The 20,979-nt window shown below is 39.7% G+C and overlaps 1 protein-coding gene across 1 annotated transcript; it reads right to left on the bottom strand.

Moving 5' to 3' along the window:
* Positions 1-14,836: 14,836 nt before the first annotated feature.
* PLK2 (polo like kinase 2) lies at positions 14,837-20,721 on the bottom strand. Its single transcript, XM_064736478.1, has 14 exons — positions 20,415-20,721; positions 19,889-19,996; positions 19,613-19,729; positions 19,293-19,422; positions 18,930-19,017; positions 18,570-18,665; positions 18,147-18,345; positions 17,912-18,059; positions 17,395-17,492; positions 16,639-16,762; positions 16,154-16,394; positions 15,926-16,055; positions 15,729-15,839; positions 14,837-15,607 (listed from the first exon to the last, which is right to left on the bottom strand). Exons 1-14 carry the CDS (start codon positions 20,625-20,627, stop codon positions 15,416-15,418), a joined length of 1,995 nt encoding a protein of 664 aa, XP_064592548.1. The 5' UTR covers positions 20,628-20,721; the 3' UTR covers positions 14,837-15,415.
* Between the last annotated feature and the right edge of the window lie 258 nt (positions 20,722-20,979).

The following is a 20,979-nucleotide window of genomic DNA, read 5'->3' on the forward strand; positions in this document are numbered from 1 at the left end:
GCAGTGCTAAGGGTAGAAGAGAATAATGTAATAAGGGGAAAAAATATTGCAATATATTTTTATACAGGTCAATAAAACAAGGAAAAGTCATTGAATACTGTTGAATAAAAGTTAAAGAAAATATGTTCATTCCCATATGGTACTTGTAATCTATATCAGAGAGACCATGTGTTTTATAAATAAATTGCATATGAATTGAAGTGTTTCTTACAAAAGTAATTTTTCAAAGATGACTGTTAAATATCAATTTAAAAAATACAACACAAAACATTAAATAAACTATTTAATTGCCCAACTCTTCATCTAGAGCAGCTATTTCAACTTCAGGCATATGAGACAAATTTATGTCTCAATTTGTGTCATTGCTTTAATAACAGAAAGCAGAAATCTGAAGAATAGACTGCTAATCCTGAGGAACTGGCAAAGCAGCCAGGTGAAAAAATCTGCCAGTCTTGGTCACAGACAAAGCACTTTGTTTTTCTTCCCCCTTTAGAAATATTCTAAAATTATAAACCTAAATTATTTTCAAATTTTAAAATGGAGAGATTGACTTTTTGCTGATGCTGCTTTTCCTGCATTCTCTGAAGTAATCAGAAGTCAGCTTAATCAGCAACATTAAAGAAAGCAGCTCCTGAGCTGCTCTTTGTGGTCTCACGCCACAGCATGCAGCAGACTGGAAGTGGCAGCATAGAACTGAAGCATAACAGCTCCCAGGCCAAGTTTATAGCCTAGATTACAACTCTACTTGCAAGATGCTTCCTTTGCTACCAACTCATAGATGAGTTGGCTTGGAGTTGCCTCAGATGTCCAAGGACTTCAATACAGCAACTTTACTGGGTATTTTCATCTGTTGCTCTGTGTTGTAAAGGAACTGACATCCCAATGTAGCTAGCCAAGAACTGCATCTAGTGCAGCACTAGAAAGATCAAAGATCTGATGGTGCCAGGCCTGGCTTCAGTCTAAGCAAGCAGTGTCCAGACTGTTTAAATAAAAGAATGTACACACTCCTGCATTAGATATTCACATTGTGCTAGCCCAGAACATAGCAAGAGGATGTTTAATTACTTTTGGGGAGAACAAAAAAATCTGTTAGCATATTTATCATTACACTTTAAATAAGATTGAATACTCATTAAACATGCATAGAGGAATGTTAATGAAATTAAATTCTCACAGGCAATTCTCAAACACAGGCCTTCACCACTTCAACCAAAGCCTTTTGCCACAGTGGTCTGTTGAGATTAAATGTACATGTAAATTGATGGTTTTCCACTGCCTCTGCAAAATAGCAGTTATATTTGCAGAGCAGTTAGTACTTACTTCTCCTTCTGCTGCCGCCTTTTCATCCCTACAAATCAGATGATATAAGTAGGCTACATTTTTTTTTCCAGTCCAGCTCTCTACAGTCTTTGCTAGCAATTTACTTTACTTTTAAAGCATAAGATATTTAAGAAAATAATTAATTTTTCCATTTTGTGATTTATAATTCATTCAAATTACCATAGGTTGACTCAAGGACTCATGTTCCTTCTGTGCACTCATCCATGAAGTCCTGTGTTAAGAGGAACAAAAAAAATTATATCAATATTGTAATTAGAAGCTAAATCTTTTCTGAGACTAGCACCATGTATTAACAAAATAAAACAGGCTGCTGTTTTATTTGTAAAATCTATGTTGTTATAATTATTATGTATATAGCTTCATTGGTAGATGGGATACATAGAACATAAATACAGATCAGTTCGGTTTTCTTTTGGTTCGAGTTGTCAGGGCAGTTTGCACAACAAGTGCAACAGGCAGCTTCAACCCCCAGCTTATGCAAAAGCAAGAAGTTTCCGTACTAAATATTCCTTACTGTGACAAATTCACATTGAAACTCTACAGTTTATACTTACTAGGATTAGCATACTCTTTGAATCTGCTGTGTTCATCACTAGGAGTTTGGCTAGAGAAAAATAACTAAAATCTTAGATTTTTTTTCACAATTTTGGCTAACTCCATCAAGAATGTTGAAGAAGTAATCCTAGCCCTGAAACAATCACATTATCAGGTATGACAGACAGAAATTATGTTTCTTTTGCTCAGTTTGCATCACTTATGTTAGAAGATTGGTCAGTTTATCTCTATAAATTATAACAAATATAATGCCTATAAATTACAGGAAATTACAAACAGACTTGCATTTCATAACACACAATATTCATTTAGTTCACAACCCTTTCTACAGAAAGGGGCATGGGAAGACAGTGGTAAGTGGGTCAGGGAAGGTGGAAAAGTACCATATTGATGTTGCTGTTGTAAAGAATTACTTTACTGTGACACACTTCATTATTCATGTTGATGTCAGTTTGGCACAGGAAAATTGTCAAATGTGGAAATCTGACCTAAAAAGCAAAGACAAAATATGAAGTAGTTTACCTTTACTTAACGAACAGGTGTATTTTAGTGTAAAAAAAAATCAAGCATTTAAGGAATAAAATTATTAATATATTCTCAGCATTACTATTGGAGAATGTTAATTTGTAAATCAGCATCATTCTAAAAGATCCAGACTGTTAAAAAGCAGATCCATGTACTGGACAGAACATGAAAATCATCTGGATCTTCACAGACAATATGACGTTACAGTAGATTTGACCTCAGAAATATTGCTTTATTGGTATAATGTTTTTTATAAAACTCACAGCAATGTTTATTAAAAGTCTTTGAAATTCCTCATTCTATTATTTCTAAGTATCAAGTATAATATATATCAGCTTGTTTGCCATAGCAGGAAGCTTAACAGTCAGTAGCAAGCAGGCAAATTAATTAATATTCTGATCATGTAGTGAATGTTTATTTCAAGCTTGAGCCACTAAAATGTACAAATCAGACACAGTTTTTAAAATTGCTTCAAATATGCAGATGAAAAAAACAGGTCCAAAGTAGTCTGAGGTGAAAACTTTGAAATAGGTTGAAGCATTTAAATACGGAACAGTGTACGACCTTTCATTGTATACCACAAGAGTGGCCCACAGTTCCACTGTGCAAAAGGATAAGGCACTCCTAAAAACCTGTTCTAATCAGGCATAGAAGTTTGTCAAAGTCACTAACATGAAATATTGAGAAGGACAGGTCTTAAACTTCGTACTCCTAAAGGACTTAGACAACTTTCCCAAACATTGCAAAGAAGTGTTTCTGGTTTCTTGAACGTAAAGAAATCTGAAACTTCACTTCAAGGTAGTTGCCCTCAGCAGCCTTTCTCCCAAAATTCTGCCAGCAGCTTCCCTCTCTTGCCAGTAATTCAGCAAACCAATTCAGCTGGACTGTTGGCTATCAATTCAACACCAGATATGTATCAAAGTTACATCTACCACAAGTTTCTCTACTGGCTTCTGTACCTACTGCGGAAGGACAACTTTCCTCTTCTTCTCAGAACGATTTTGCCCTTCTCTTGCAGAAGGCACTGACAAGTACTAGTATGGATTAGATAAGCAAAAGCACTACATAATAATATGTAGCTCAGGTAGTAAGGTCCGCTAGCTTGGACTGTGTATAATTCTCCACACTTAATAACTCTGGAGCTGTCCACAACTAGAGAAGTTTGGCAAGGCATGACAGAGAATTGAGAAGACTATTTCCAGTCTGTGAAGGGATAATATGCTTGTTGTATTACCTGACTGGCAGAAAGAGAAAGAAACCATGCTGGCCAGCATCCAGGAATGTCTATGCCAGTCCATCATGGATGCTTTCAGAATTCAGCATGGAATAATGCTGTGCATAGCATTTAAACACCAAATTTAGCAGAGAAAGATTGTTTAACTCATGGTCTAGATCTGTGCTGATCCAATTCTACTTTAAACACTAGCAAATCAGAGAAGTGAATAATACTGTGTGGTAAGCAAACAAACCAAGTGATTTCTGAGGAGCCCTAGCAAGTTCAGATGAAGGAGAAGACAAAGGATGTGCATTCAGATCAGAGAGGTGGGATCTCTTTGTTGGTAAGCTACAAAAACTAAAGAATAAAACAACTAAGTAAGAAACAGCTGAAATGACAAGGAAAATTCCAGATAAAGAAACACAGAAGAGGTAGGGTGACAGCTATGCTTCTTGGGTCATTCTACACAGTAACAGGACATCTTGTATTTAAGATTTATTCTAAGAATACATTTCTAAGAATACAATTCTAAGAATATTCTAAGACCAGGTCTTTCTTAGAATAATAATAACAATTAAAGACTCCGAAAAACAAATTAAAAGAAAAACACAAAAAAGCCCTCATAGAAAAAACCTCCCAAAACCACAGAGGGATTTCTCATATGTCACAGTAACTGCCTATTTCCCCTCAATGTTTAGTATTGGCATTTACCTAATTGATACTGACAGACAGGGAGTTAACTATATTTTTGGTACAATAAATCAGAGTCAGATTACAGTAATGTATGTTTGTTCTTAGTGGCCTCACACTTGAACACCTGCAAATGGTGTGCAGCTCTGACATAAAAAGACAATTATTTTCTAATTGTAAACCAGATTTTTCAAATTGTGTGAATAATATAACATTGATTCAGCAGAAAATAAAAAGGAAGTGGAGCCTAGTTCAAATAGGCTAACTTCCATGTAACTTGTGTTTTGGTATCAGAAAGACCAAAATATCCCAGGAAGCTTTGAAGAGAGAGTCAGAAGACCTACCACAGGAACCAGCACAGAAAGGAAAGAAGATTTATCAGGAATTTGCTCCTGAGTGAGAATTTCTATTATCAGACAAAACTTCACACTGGGAATTTAGACAACTATTGTCTTCATGAGTTGAGAAATTCTCCACATTACTATTTCATTCTGGGGAAAAACAAAAGGAAGGAGAGCCCAAAATTAGGAGGATTCGTAAAAACTAGGAGCATTCATGAAACAGCTCAAGTACAAGCAGCTATCATCACTCTCCATAGCTCAAAAAAGGCAAGTGTCAAGCACCTCACAGGAGACGGCAAGTTTTATGGTAGCTCTCTCAGATTTTCAAACGCCAGCCTTTGAGTCTTTGCTCCAGAACTTACCCACAGCATATTCAAGCTATGCTATTGGCATGGGAGTGGGAAAGCACATTCTTTGAAGTGTGCTCCCAGGTGGTATGCATGAATGAAAATTCACACTTCAGAGAACACATTTAGAGCTTTCCATTTGTTGCAAATTTAAACACTGCATGAAAACACTGTAGATCTGGAGAGGAAGATTTCAGAGTTAGCGGCAGAGCCAGTAATTTTACATAGATAGGCAGTCTAGGTGTGATCATCACTGCCTATTCCAAGCAGCCCACGTACAAGCCAGATCCATCCAGAAGCCATATAGGTATACCACAACAAAGTGGTCTTTGTCAGGGTGTTCTCGGGATGACAGCTACAAGAGCCACATACGTCTGCTTTGGCAGACTTGGAGCAAAAGGAATGTGAGTTCAGGCCCACCCGCTTCTGCCCATGAAGACATTTTCTTATGTGTGATGTCTCTGGACTTGATCATGCTTTTTATTTAGGTTAAGGGTTCATTGATTTTATTGGTGTCAGAGCAGGACATATCACCACTTTGCTGTGCCTTGTTACCCAGGTGTGTGTGTGTGTGTTACCCTATGTTCCTTTCTTTGATAATGCCATCAGCCCCTGTATCTTGGTCAAACAACAATCTCTGTTTCTTTCCATATCATGCCCTCTGCACAGAATGCCTGTCCCGAGTCATTCTGCAAGTTCACTGACCTGAATTCCCTTAAGTCCATTCCCAAGAAATACTTCTTTCACAATACACTAATAATCCTAGCAAATAGGACATACACACTAATTAGAATAAAACAACAAACAAACAAGCCATCTTAACTGCATTATACCAAGCACCATCCCTTGGCAAGTGACCACATAATCTTATTGTTGCTCCTCCTGTCATTCCTCACCTCCCTACTACCCAACAATTATTCTGTGTCTATAATTAGTTCACACTACTGCAACAAGAGATGCTAACTCACCACCTTGTGCCTGTCTGAACATTTCCTGAAATCAGAAGGGTTTTGCAGGGGACAGCAGCCACTGGTGGCAAATGTTTGGAAACCCCCTCAGGAGAATGGATCTTACGCCCTTTCTCTTCGGAAAGACACTTATCTACTTTCAGAAATCATCACTGCTAGTTGCATTCCTGCTCTCTCAGGCCCTTATTTAATGATATCTCTGACAGCACACACATCTTTGCTTTCTCTATTTTGCATTTCTTCTGGTATCAGTGGAACTGTTAAGGGTAACCCAGATGAGAATGTTTTACCTATAATAAGCAACTAATGTAATCAGGTGTGTATATTTCATTTATATTAAGTAATGATTTCCTATCCCTTTATTTTTGAGAAGCATTCATCATAGACAGAGATTCCCTCTTAAAATGAAAACAGTTAGTCAAATTCAGCCAAAATTATAAAATTTCTTTACATTTCTACATTTCTTTATGGTTTCATTCAGAAAAGAAGTAAATTCTGTACGGCAATTTGCTGTGCAGTACTTTTGGTACTGTTTGGAATATTACAAGGTTTCTTCTAAATTTAACTTATACTCATGTTAAGATTTAATCACCCCAAGAAAATATAAATAAAGTTATTTTACTTGTTCTGTGAGCCTGCTATAATCTTACTTTTGAAGCATTCTTGAAAGCATGTGATTTAAAGGACTTAGAGTTTTATGGTTGCTTTACATCTGTTCACTTGTAAAAAATATTGGATTTTCTCTAGTGAATTTGGAAAGCCTTTTATAAGCCTTATTGAAATTACAAATATGAAAATGGTCTTTTTAAGGGTATAGAAGACAGAATTAATTTTTAAAAACTATCTAAAGACCTGTTAAGTGTTAGACAGTGCACTGATTACATTGCCCTCTATTTTCTAGTTTTAAAGAGTCCAAATTGGCTAAAAACAACAATTACAAACATTTACTATTGAACATAACTAGAATTGTAATGTCCAGGACTCAACCATAGGAAATCACAGAATAAGAGGATATGCTGCATTGGAAAGGACCTACAAGGGAGACTGAGTAAAAGTCCTGGCCCTGCACAGCACCATCCCCAAAAGCCACACCATGTGCCCAAGAGTATTGTCCGAAGGTTATTTGTACACCATAAACTGGATACACAATTACAGGATCACTCTTTGTTTTCCCAACACTCTAGTTTCAATAAGTTCACAGCATAAAACCATTGTTTGTGGAAAGAATCAGAGTAAAGGAGAAAATGCCATGTCTGTCTATAGGATCCTTCCATGGCTTTGGATGTTTTGCTTCTTATCCTTGCCCAAAATCAAGGTGATCACTAGTTGCAAGCTCCCTCCTCTCCAGGTTCCTACTTTGAGACCCCAAGACCTGACCTGGAGAAATGCTGAACATTCCTCCTCAGTAAAAACTCTTGAGTGTTTGAGAAACACTGGAGAAAGGGATCTTAAGCTGATAAACAGATTCCCAGATGTGTGCTGTCTTACTTTTGTAAAATGGACTTATTAATGCTGTTTATCTGAAAGCCATATTCCACATAACATCCAATGTGTTAGTATCCAGGAGTAATTAGAAGTGGGAAGCCCTGCAGAAAAACACCTAAATACAAAAGAGATACCCCATTGAGATCTACATCACTTCAGGTATGAGTTAGATGGATATGACATTTAAGAGGGGAAACCAGACTGTAAATCACAGAGATGATGCTACAGGCTCTAATTTTGGCCAGGATCCCTATTTCATTTTAAGTTGTTACCCTTTTCAGATAACATTTCCAATTTCCAGACACCTCTCTGAAAAGTGATTCTATCGCCAGCTGCTTGTCTGTTCAAAATGCTTATGATTATTTGAGCTCAGTACAGTACCTGCACTTTCATTTTGGTCTGTCTCATTGAAGAACGGAACTTTCTACTGCATTTCTACATCTGAAACTATATGAAAAGGCAAACCTGAGACCAAAGAAATAATCTTTTAAGAAGACATTAATTTCACTGGTTGTAGACAAATTAGCAAACAGAAGTTTACTTTGTCATTTACAACCAAAAAGGCAGAAAATAAACCATAGTAAAGTACTAGTACATGGGAAACTCTTTATATTACAAATAGTAGTCCAGAAGAGGTACAGCATACAAAAGTCACAAATCACTATCGCAGCTGGAAGTTTAGGCTCAGAAAATCAGTTGTTGGTTCTAAAAAGGCCACCCATATATCACACATCTCAGGCAACAATGGCCATATCCCTGGTGACCCACCCCAAACACCCCACATAGTCCCTGACCAGTAAGTAGCAACTTCATGGAAACAGGGTGTTTTAGCTGCCATGCCTGCTGTTTAGTCATTAGACTTCCCTGTGAAGACTTCCAGCAAGGATACCAATTAATGCAAATGGCTTGTAATTAACAGTGATGATTTTTGTAACGTGGATACCTTCTCAGTAAGAACAGGAATGAGCCACCAACTCATTTCACATGAGGCAACCATCAGGAGGTAAAGATTTGCAGTTAATAAAGGCCCAAGTGAGAACGAAACCAGTGACTCAGAAGACTAATGCATTGTCTTGCAATACTGGTCCCCAGTGCTGGCACCACTAATCTAACTGGATCAGATCATTGTTAATCCTTTGTTTTACTGAGAATGTGAAAATTCTCTTAACACTTACTTCACATTTGATTTCCTCAGAGATGCGTGTTGTGTGTAATAAGTGTGCTTCCTCCTGACAGAGCACCTTCTCCATTACTTGGAGGGGAATTCACTCTCTCAGCATGCCTTTTGTTTTACCTGTCCAGCTCCACTCCTGTCCCCTCCTGTGAGTATGATGCCTGCTTTGACTGCCTCCACTTTCACACTGCTGATCTTCCATTTGACCTACTTTGGCATTGCTCTCTTGGCTCTCCTGGCAACAGATGTGTAAAGGCTGCTGATATGTAAGTTCAAGTGTCTCTCTTTTCTACTCAGCTCCATTTAACGTTGCTAGATTTTATTTTTTATGTGATTTTAAATTTCTGCACTCAAATAATTTCCTACTGTGTATTGATTCCTGTTATTGTCTTTTCTCTAGTCACAAGACTCAGTATTTCACTGTGGTCCATACCTGCTTTTACCACTGGCAGAGCACACTGGCCATCTTCTCTGACGTCTCAAATCCCCTCAAATATCTTTCTTTAATGCAACTCATGAGATAACACTGGAGTTTACTCCCTTGCTCCAAAAATATGAGCTCCCACTTAGTCCTCTTTTATTGACTCATAATGGATCAATGATCATGGATCAAGAGTCCTCTACGGCTTCTAATTGCTATAATTTTTTACCTTGAAGACCATTCCTTTCCCCTCCCCAGGTTAGTGATGAACCTCATCGGTGTGGCAAGGGTGAGTGAAAGGGAAGCTCCCCACTGCAGGTTCTGCTGCCAGGGCACCTGAGACCTGCCCGGGCCGGCTCCCGCAGCCCGAGCCATCCTCGGGCAGCTCCTGGGCAGCTCCGGGCCCTGCCCCGGCCCGGCTGCGGCCCTGCCCCGGCCCGGCTGCCTGCTGACCCGCCGCACCTCGTCCGACCGGCAGCCTTCTGCCTCGCTGCTACCACTTCCTCCAAGACCTGTTTGCTCCGAGGGATACTTCGAAATGGGGCCTCTGCCTCCCAAAATATTCTCTCCACTGGCTGCCCCCGCTAGCCCTCCCTCATGTTTCCATCCCAGGTCTCCCTCCCCTGAGTCACAGCTCTCCAGCACCTTCCCTTCCTCCTGGTGTTATGAGCTCTCTCACTTTTTCCAGAATCCCACTGTAAACCCGTGCTCCCACATACTCCTTGTGCTATGACTCACCTTCCCTAGCTAACCTTCTAATTATTTGTAATTAACAATAACAAGAAGGAACTGACATTAAGTAGAGATGATCAGATGTGAGGATGAGTTCAGTTGAAATGCTTAGAGAGAGAGAAACAGCATCATATACTACAGAATAATTCTGTAATCGTTCTGTGTACATTCCTCTTTCCATAACTACTGCCTGACACTATTGTGCTCTGTGTCCTTTTATGAGATATCTAACCTTGACAGGAAGTAGAGACCATCCACTTTCATTTCCACAAGTGCTCATTAGTAACAGAGGTAAGGGCATCTGAAAATCAGACTAGCTTTTAAAATTTTCCCTGTAAAGCAACATCAAATGTAACTGTTGCAGCCTGTGCTAATATATACTACAAGGCATTTAAATTTCCGTGAACTTGTCTCAGCTGCCTTGAGTTTCCTGGTACTAACAAGTCCAGCCTTTCCTGTTCTGCCCACTTATTGCACCTCTCATGCATCTTTTACTTCAGCTATCCATGACTTAATGCAATGGCAGGCATGAGAAGCTGGCCTTGAGGATATGCAAATTGCTTTTTTTTCTTTTTATAGAAGATTAAATTTGCTTTGATGGCATAACCTCGCTTCCTTTCTTCCGCTCTCATTGACTTTCCTCCTCTGCCACAGTCTACTTTATGATACATTATGTCTTCCATTTCTCCCATCAGAATCAGCAGTCTTAATCCACTGGATCCAGAATCCCACTACAAAAGCCTTGTTACTTTCATTCCTCCAGTGAAGCCTATTCCAAAACAATAAAACTACATTAAAATTTATTGTTTATAATAAATAAGGGGAAAAAGTCTTATAAGCTATGAATCAGAGGCTACTTTATGAGCATAAAATGTCATATGTGTAGAATTTTCATGAGTTGTCAGTTTACTACTATTTTGATTCTAATGTTTGTGTCTGTGGAACCCTTGAAGCATGACCAGGAGCAGATGAGGTCTTCTGGAGTTGGCAGTAAGACTGAAAGGGTAACTTCAAAGCTTCTTTTACTCATGGTGTTAACACCATTGCTGTTGTGGTCATTTGATGTGAAATACCAGGAACTGAAAACTTCAGAAGAAAGATCCACAAGAATGATGTCCTAGATGACCAGGTTCTAAAGTGTAATTGTGCTACTTTAGCACTTCGGAGCACTCTGTCTAGGAAGACCTAGTTGTGTGATAGGTTATCAGTCTCAAAGATCCCAAATCCAGGTAAACAATTTAAATGAGCTTGTACTTATTCCTCAGGGTAGGGAATGAGGCAAAACAAAGTCCCCCTCTGCCTAAGATTCTCAGTGTATGGAGTGACACCCATGCACCCATCCACTCACTTGTGGATAATGCTTGAGTCACCTTTATGTAACTTTTGAAACCATCAGCAGAAAATAGGCAGGCATTTTCACGATCATTAAATATATGTAAGGAAGGCAGTGTGTGGATTAGTCTTCTTTTCTGGTCTGCCACAAAAACCACCAGCCTACAAACTGCCAAAGTGCTGAGTGAGTTCATTCAGGTCTTCACTCAGAATCCTTAGAGGAGGTAACTAAAAAATACCTTATTGCTTTTTTACCTCTGATGAAAAAGGGTTTAGTAACTCTTTACCTAGGCCAGTTTGGTACTAATAATGCCTCATGTCAATTTTATGTACTTTTATATTTTCGTCATGAGGATTAAGGCCTTTCTTTCAATAGTAAGCAGGAAAAGGCATCAAAAATGTCAGTCAGCCTTACCTGAGTTCAGATCATATCTAGTTGCTATGAACAAGAGAATATGTGTTGTTGCGTTTTTACCCATTATTTCAGAGTAGAGAAGAAAAATGCAATAGTTTCAAGTGTAGCCAGTAAAACAGAATCTTTCAAATCAATTATGTTCCCATACCTAAAGTAATTTACATGGATAAATCCCAGAGGTTAAATCTTTACTTTCTATTATCCTAATTTCCAAACACCATGAGGATCCATGATATTTGTTTCCAAATATATATATTTACATGGATATTTAAATTGAGTTTAACCTCTTGATTTATATGTCCTAGTCTAACATTGTGTCAATTCTGCCACTATTGATGTTCATAAGGCATAAAAATTATAAACCAGACCAAATCAAAAAGAGCAATGTCCCATGCCATGCATTCTGGTTGATTCCTTGGGTATGCATCTGCTTGGGGGTTGATAACGACCTATAATTTTTAAAAATTTGAATTTACATTTAGAACCCATTTAATCAGGTACAAAATTACCTGTCATTGATAGGCAGTGGAAGGATAATTCTCTAATATGACTATTTTCAGAAGTAATGAAATAGTTTTAAAGTAAGAGAATATTCTTCTACTTTCCTAAGTAACCTGGAGAATATTGGATACTTGATTCAATATTGTAAACCAGCAAACACTGAAACTGTTTTCTTTTTCCTCATATGTATTATATATAGGAACTTAATGAAATTGAATAATTTCAGGAAAGGATTGCAGAATGCCCTAGAATACTTGAGTTACTAGTGGCATCAGTGGGTAATGCATTTTTTTAATGCTGAAGCATGACCTGTTTGAATAATTTTCTTGACTTGTTTGCTATCAGCAGATTAGTGCACTCAGTCATACAAGTATGTATGTATACTTAAAAAAAATATTTTCAAATTTCATAAAGATTTTTTAATGAGAGTACAGCAGACTTTTTTTCCCTTGTCAATGTTATTTCATGGTGTCCAGCTTTCATACCTGACAAACCTTTGTGCTTTCACCTAATTTTTTAATCCTCACATTTCCTTTCAAGTAGATATACTCCCAAACTAGATTTTATGCTGTGTTTTCTCTTCCTTCAATATAATAGAACATATGCTGGACCAGCATAAAATGCAGACCACATCTTTCAAGAGAAGGCAAGACATTTGTTATACAGAAGAACAAATATCTTTCTAATATTTATCTTCCTGTATGCAGAATTACAAGAAGGAGTTACGTGTTTAAATAGAGAAGGCCAAGTAGTGCACTGCAGTGTCTTATTTAAGACAGGATCCACCCTGAGAAAGAATTTCAGAACCTTTGTTCCTGATGCAAGTTCTTATACCAAGAATTTTAAAATGGCTTTCCCTCTTTGGGCTCAGAGACGAGGACAAAGGTACCTTGAAAAGTGCATTTTTCCTTAACCTGATCTAAACATCTTTCTTGTTTTGCAATGTTAAAATAAAAAGTGAGGTAAGGATACAGAGCAGAAGGTGCACTAAGCAGAAAGATACATAAGGATTTAGCAACCACTGAGCATAAACACTGCATACAAATAGCTCATTCACTTAACTTATTTTAGTGAAGTATCAACCATCCATAAACAACTAGCATCCTGGAACCTTTACATACATTTTAAAATATTCTACATTAAAAGCTAACTTGTTTGCTTATACAAGCCTGAATTATAGCCATACAAACATGATTTTGGTACACAAAGAAATCATAGCAGCTGAATAAAGGTTTGTACTTTCTCTAGCACACAAAAGTTGAACAAAAAGTGTTTTTTCCATATGAAGTACTATAGCTCTAGTAAATTTTGGTTTTGAAGTGCACGCAAACTGCATGTTTACTGGTGTCCTAAACAAAAAGGGAGATTTCACTTTGTTAGGGAAAAGAACACAACAGTAGCTGTATGTGTGCAGCAGAATTAGGTAAGTCATGGCCTCTCAGGAATAAAATCAGCCATTATCCCTTGAAGAAAGTAGACAGCTGGGAAGCTGAATTCTGCTCACTATAGCAAGTATATATTTAACTTCACTGAACTGCCTAGAGTTACATTAATGAATCCATCTGAAGAACTCAATTGGGTCTTCCTGTCTAGACTTGAGAAGTAAATAAATATTACCTAATGCCAGGCATTCAATACAACAAACCCCATCACAGTTATATGTGCTTGTTGCAAGATGAAGTACGCTGCTCACTATTTCAGATTGACCTCTGTACTTTGTTTAGTCTGTATTTTATTACTCTGCCTGTTCCTCACATTCAGCTGCTGTGATTGATACACTGATGGCAATTGATGTTGTTCAGAAAAGGCCTCATTCAGTTATAGGAACAATAGGTCAAGTAAGTAATAAACTGCTTGCTGTTGCATCAGAACAGTTACTTGAAGAGAGGTATATGTTTATACAGGTCCAGGTGCTATGCAATATCTAAGAGAAATTAGCCCAGTCCACAAGTCAGACAATTTCCCCCTGCCTGGAGTTCATTAGTTCTCCTTAATTGCACCTATTTGCATGGTTTTAACTGACAAATGGCATTGCCTTCAGTTTTGGAAAGCCATTAGTCATGTAAGTGGATGTTTAGAAGCAGGAGGATTGCAGAAAGCAGCAGGCCATCCCTATATTGGTCTCAGAAAACTTAGTGTAAGCTGTGGGCTTACTCTACCCAACTGATAACTTTAAACAGCTACAAGTGTTACTAAAACAAAATTACAATTTATGGTACACACTAAGTCACCCTTTAATTTTTTCATCCTTTTGATTTTACTTTACTGGGGTAACCATTTAACCAAGCATGGAAAGACAAGATAAAGCTCAGTAGAGGTGAAATGACAGGTATGGTCAATTCATTCTGCTATTGAGGTATCAGGATTCTCAGCCCCTTGATAAGAGCAATGCTTTTCCAGCAAGCAGAGAATTCACACATCCCCTTATCCTTCAGTCTCCAACATACCACCCAGAAGGAAAGCATTCTTTTCAGTTAAACAATTTTGAGATGTAGTATCTTGAAGAGTATAGTTTTGTTTTAAGCTCTTAGGATAATAAGTGTCAAGGCCTACATCATTAGTCTGTAAGCTCCATCAGCAGTTATTTTAGGATTGCAGCTATAATTAACAATAGCCGTGTTGGTGTTTGTGACTGCAAGTGGGCATAGAAACAGATAGACCTGCCTACCCTTCATATCCAGACCTGTAGCAGACTTTTTAAAAATAGAATATGGAAAGCAAATCTGAGAGATTTCTTGTAATGTAAAGTAAAGCATGCTCAGTTATATAGCAGAAAGAGTAGAGAATGATGTGTCAGATTTCCATTCTTTATTGCCAACAGATTTATATTCAAAATGCCAACGTCCAAAAAAAAAAAAAAGTAATAAATACTTCACTTTAGGCTGTAATAAATAAAAAAAAAAATTAACAAGGAATGCACTTTGCCAGCCACAAGTGTGGGTATTTTTGAAAAATAAGGAAAAAAACAGTATGGCCATAGTTCACAGTTAAGCAACCAGAAGCTGCTTGTAACAATTATCCCCAACAACGGAGCTCTCCCTTCCCTCCCTTTCCAGATGTGTATTCACAGTTTAACTCCACCAGAGATGCTCTCTTACAGAGCAAACAGACACACTCTGCTCCGAGTTCAAGTCAAATTATATCTTTAACACACATGAAGCAAGGAAAACTATTATCCGAAGAACTCCTTGTCACAACATTTTACTCCAACAAGTAGGTTTAGGCTTCTAATAGATGTGTGCCCAGCACACTTGGACAGTCCAGTTTTCGTACCACCACACATCCATCATCAACATACTAGTTGCTCCACCATCTCCACTGTAGATTCACAGTGAACAAGAGAATCCATTTGGTTTAACACAGTCAATTCCTTCAGTTACATCGCTGCAGCAGCATGTTCAGAGCATATTCCATTCTGTGTTTTAGTTCCAATGAACATCCTGAAACCAGAAGAGTTGTCAGACGAAACGTTGTGGATATCCTGTCTTCATTTATGTAGGTAAGGAGATATTCCTCACTCTGATTGCAAATTATGACTTTTGTGTGGTCGTGGTAGAAGTTCACCTGTAAAAGAGAAGTAAGTTACTGTTTGTCTCCTTTCTCCTCTCAATTTCTGAGATTTACCTAGTTCTAATGCAATAAAGTATTTTGAGACCTTTTCTCTGGATGATGGTACCACACTTACTTGAAACGTGCCATCATTGAAGAGCATCATTAATGCTTTATCAGATTTGAGCCACTGTAAGAGGTAAAGCCTGGGCCTGCGTACATCTGTTAGGCTGGGCAAGTCTCCTCCCTAGGAAAGGGAACAGACTATGTTAAGCACTTGGTTTACATTTAATGTTTTTTTACAGCACAGGACCCTGAAGATGCTAAACTTACATCCATAAGGTTCTCCTCCATATAGTGAGAGAAATACTTCAGTACAGTTACTTGGCTAATGAACTGCTCAGGGGCCTCTGTGGCTGGGAAGACAGAGCATTGGCCTAGCTCAGCATAGTAGTGCACTGTCCTGAAAGAGGAAAACAAAATAAGGTGGTTAGTGATGAGAAACAAATATTTAATGTCTAAACTGCTTCAGTGAGTTGTTTGCTTTGTAATGATTCTTACTTTTTGTCTGGCAGAAGGCTCATATGTGCCCCATTGTTGAAGAGGACACCAACAGTGTGATCTGACAGCTGGTACCCAAAGCCATACTTGTTGGAGTAGTCCACCCATTTTGTAACCCACTGGAAGGATGCTGTCAGCTGTTCTTTGGGGTTGCTATCTGCTTCTGGCATATTCTCCAGACATCCCCTCAGTACTCTTGCAACTGTATCAGCAACGCTTCCCATAGTACTGTCTTCCAAACCTGAAAAGAAAGGATTATTAGACTGACAAGAGCACATAGAGAGAAGATTTTCATTCCAAACTTTTGAGTTACGTAGATTTTAAGAAATCTAGCCTTAATGACTTTCTAGTTTAAATTTCCCAAAATTATTGGCTTTTGCAACATCAAAAATAAGACTATAAAAGCAATGTTTGCTTCAAGCTTTTAAGATATGAGGAAAACAAAGTGGGATTCAGACTCAGACATCAGATTTTGCTGCACTTACATTCACTGCTACTGCTGCAGCTTCCCAAAGTTCCTCTGACTATCATCCGAATGGAGTCTCCAATCTGCTTAGTTTCTGGCAAGGCTCCCGGCTTCACCACTGTTGTGATAAGAGGCTGAATCTCCTAGAAGAGATGTCAGACATGTAAACATCAAACAAAACACAAGACAAGGCTTATACACAAGTTTTGCATGGCTCTCCTGTTTCTCAGCAAATGACAAATTCTAGGGAAACTGGTATTCATGTACAAAGATTACAAAGGAGCTGCTGCTAGACTTAGCTTGGAGCAGCACTCCAGGCCTTTGCATTCTTTAGATCTTCAATTTGCATCTCACAGGCTATTAATCAGTTTTCTGCTCTCCTGCCCTAGCAAGGGAGCAGCTGTGTGCAGGTCTGAACACCAAATAGTAAAAGACAGATTTCAGCAATTTATTCTTTTAAGAAGCCCTGTTAATCATGAACTGAAGCCTTGTATTTGGGATATTGAGAAACAGCACCTGGCAGACAAGTTAACGCACAGGCAACAATGGAGTCTAGGCAGATACTATAATTACTCAAAAGCCAAAATTTATAGTCTCCCTACAAAGGCTACCATACCTTTGTGATGCTTGTTTAAGCCCTCTTAAAGCAGCTCTGCTAATCATTTAAGCTTGATTATGCTGTGTACAGCCCCAGTTCTGATATCCAAGTCAAATATAATTTAATTGTAGCTACTCCACCCAACTGTTACTAGATTTGAACTGCACTTGCATATACCTCATCTGTCTTGTGTTTGGGGGCCTGCTGGGTTATCGATGTCTTCTTCAAATCATGTCTGAGCTTGTAGATTTCTTCATCTTCTTTAGCTAGCCTGTCTGCAACACAGGAAAGAAAAAATTAACTCTGAATCTGGAAGTGCTATTGAATTACAGAAAGCATCACAAGTTAGCGCCAGAAAACACATCGTGTCTCTCTAGCAGCTTCTTCTAAGCCTTCCATAGTCTCCCAGAGAAATGATGCCATTATACACAAGTCACTCTAAGAGACTAAATTTCAATAAACTATACAAACTAACAGATGACCAATATAGATGTGGGTGCTGTGAGAAGCATTTATGTATGTAAACTGGCATAGGTGGGCAGGCTAACATCTATACTTATCAAGAAAAAAGTCAAAACCAAGCCAAGAAAGCTCTAAGTCACGAATACGTGTTCTGTTGCTATCTCACAAATGTATGCTAATATGAAACTGATGGAATAGAAATAAGTGGACTATATCTAGACTTCAAACTTACTATGTGTGTCCAAGTATCTGGCCTTATCCTTTTTGCCCCCAAAGAGAGCAGCAGCTGCTTTTTTGAAGAAATTTTTCGCAGGACTTGACAAATGGAAATCAGGGACGGTGTGACAACAGCTTGCAGAAAGTCTATCAGGTGTAAAGCCCTGTGGAAATACAACACAATTTTTAGACCACAGAGTGCATTTGTATGCGGATTTTGTTTTTTACCACTAATAGCAGACAGTACAAACCTGTAAGAAGAATTCATGTCGAATTATTTCATCTAAACTGGGCCGATCTTCAGGGTTTTTTGACAACATACTAGCTATTAAGTGTTTTGCAGGTGCCAAGAGAGATGAAGGCAGGCTGTATCTTGCTTCCCTTATACATCTGTATGTTTCTTTAAGATTTGTAGTCTCAAATGGGGGTCTTCCCAACAGCATGGTATACCTGTTTGAAGGCAAAGGAAAACAGTTTTATTTTACACACCCATCATACTTGTGTCTACAGCTACAAAAAAAGGCTTTGTCTATCTCCCAACATGAAGAATTTCTGCATTGAGCTACACATGTATAAAAGGCTGTAAATGGATGCAGCACTGCATCCCCTTTGAACTCTCAAAAGTCTAAGCCAGTGACAGATATAATACATTTCAAAGGCAGGAAAGTACTTACATTACACAGCCTAAGGCCCATATATCAGATTCACAGCCATGCCCTTGTTTGTTGAGGACTTCTGGAGAGAGGTAATTTGGTGTGCCACATATTGTTCTGAAAAAAATCAAAGACACCACAGAGCTGGTTAATATTTCAAATAGAAAGAGGAAGGAGCTACTTTTCAAAGGGCAGGTTTTCTTCTCAAGTTCAGATGTCTAAAGAGGAGCTGTAGGAACTTTAATACCATAGATGTTTTTTCGTTTTATCTTCATGACACGAGAGGGGCAGTAACTAGCTTTTGCTATGGAACATGACATCTTATTTCCATTTGAATTTAGTTTCATTTACGACTACACTATACATTTTTGATGCTCCTACCTCCTCCTGTGCTCCAGTGGTTCCAGCCTAGCTGCCAAGCCAAAGTCACCGAGCTTCAGTTCCATGTTCTCATTGATAAAGAAGTTACCTGGCAGACAAAGAAATTCCAGTTAGTCCATCCCTGGCAAGGTATGAAGGCATTTGCCACAGGTGCTGAGTCATACTTTGTTCAGAGCCAGAAGCTAGGCAAGATTTTTTTTTTTAATTAGGAATGCTTAATGTCATCCCTTAAGCAGCATGAGTTTCCACTGTAAAGACTAAGCTGATTCTACTAAACAAACTATCACCATACAAGGATAAAGTGGTACAACACTGACAGGGCTGGAGGAGTATGTTTAGAAGTTGGCAATCTGGAGAACTTACCTAGTTTAAGATCCCTGTGTAAGATTTCCTGTTCATGAAGATACTTCAGCCCTGACACAATTTGCCTGAGGTAGTATCGTACTTCTGGTTCTGTCAATACCTTCCTCGCCTTTAAGATGTGAGCCATTGACTGCAGAGGAAAAACAAAGGCAGAAATGTCACTGACAATTCAGGCACAAGATTCACCTTAAGCAGAAGTAAATGAGTAATACAGAAACAACAACTAAAGCCACATAAAAAAATGTTTTACACATCACACATTTAAATTAGTTGCAGATTCCAGGTAAGTAAATACCAGATTTCTCCCAGTTGATGCTCACCCTTCTACTGCAGTATTCCAGAAGAATGTAAATATTCTCTCTGTCTTCAAAGTAGTGATAAAACTGCACAACATGTCTATGATTAAGCATTCTGTGCAGCTCAATCTCTTTATCAATCTGTAAAGACAAGACAGTGGGAAAGAAGAAAGGTGTTGTTAGCCTTACTTCCACAAGGCTAAGCAGACAGCTCTATCAGAACCATTTCAGGAAAAGGGGCAGGCAATCCAGCACACAAAGAGTTTGTGGAAAAAAAAAAAATCATTCATGCATACATACCTTCTCCCTTTGATGAGGTTTTGCTACTCTGCTGTGAGGAATGATTTTCGCAGCATAAACTTTATTTGTTGTCAAATCTGTCATCTCGTAACACTTGGCAAATCCACCCTAGAGAGACACAAGAGAAAAAGGCAATTAGAGCAGGTATAAATGCAGTCCTGCACTTAGTCATTCACCAGCTCATGTATTAGTCAATAAGCGCAACTTCCTTAGCAAAGGGCAATTTTCTAAGGACAGGTCCCGGGTTCATCGTCTGTTGGAAGGCTCGCAAGCTCTCCACTCCCCGCATGCACCATCCAGGTCTTTCCCGCGGGCTCGCCCGAGCCGAAGGCACGATTGCGGGGCAGCAAGGGCGCTCGGACCCACAGCCCGTGGCCCGGACGGCGCTGCCAGATCGCGGGCGGCAGCACACTCCGCTCTCCGGGGGAAGGCAGCCCCGCGGGGGCAGCGCCCGGCCGAGAAGGGCGGCGAGCGGGGCACACTGGCCGCCGCCTCGGGAGGGCACGGGGCTCGGCGCGGCCATTACCTTTCCGAGCACCTTGCCGCGGCAGTAACGCTTCCCTGTCGTGGGGTCGGTAATAATCCGGGACACCTCGGCTGCGGGGTGGCCGTGCTGGTGCAGCGGCTCCTCCGCCTTCTTCCTGCGCGACTCGCCGCCGGCCGCTCTGCCCGCTGCCGCCTCGCAGCCCTTGGCACCGCCGCCGCCCGGTGGGTGGGCGATAGTCCGTAGGAGCTCCATCACCGCACCCCGCCGGCTCCGTCCTGCCTGCCCTCCTCGGTCCCGCTCCACCTGCCCTACCCTTCCCACCCGCTCTGCTCACGACGCTGAGCCGCTCCGCGGGTCGCCCTTTATGAAGAGGATGGCGGCTCCGCCCCAACTGAGGGGCGGTCCAGCCCCAACTCCGCTCCGCCCGCCCGGCCCGGCCCAGCTCGCCCCGCCCCGGCAGGCCCTGAGGAGAGCTAAGCAGCACCGGGCTGACCTGTTCTGCCCTCTTGCCGGGCTGTCCTGTTCTGCTCTCCCTTGCTCAGCCGTGTGGAGGGAGCAGAGCGGAGCGGCGGGGCGAACAGGCTCTTGTCCCCCGACAGCGAGG

The sequence above is a fragment of the Zonotrichia leucophrys genome, chromosome Z (assembly GCF_028769735.1).
Source record: "Zonotrichia leucophrys gambelii isolate GWCS_2022_RI chromosome Z, RI_Zleu_2.0, whole genome shotgun sequence".
Lineage (NCBI taxonomy): Eukaryota > Metazoa > Chordata > Aves > Passeriformes > Passerellidae > Zonotrichia > Zonotrichia leucophrys.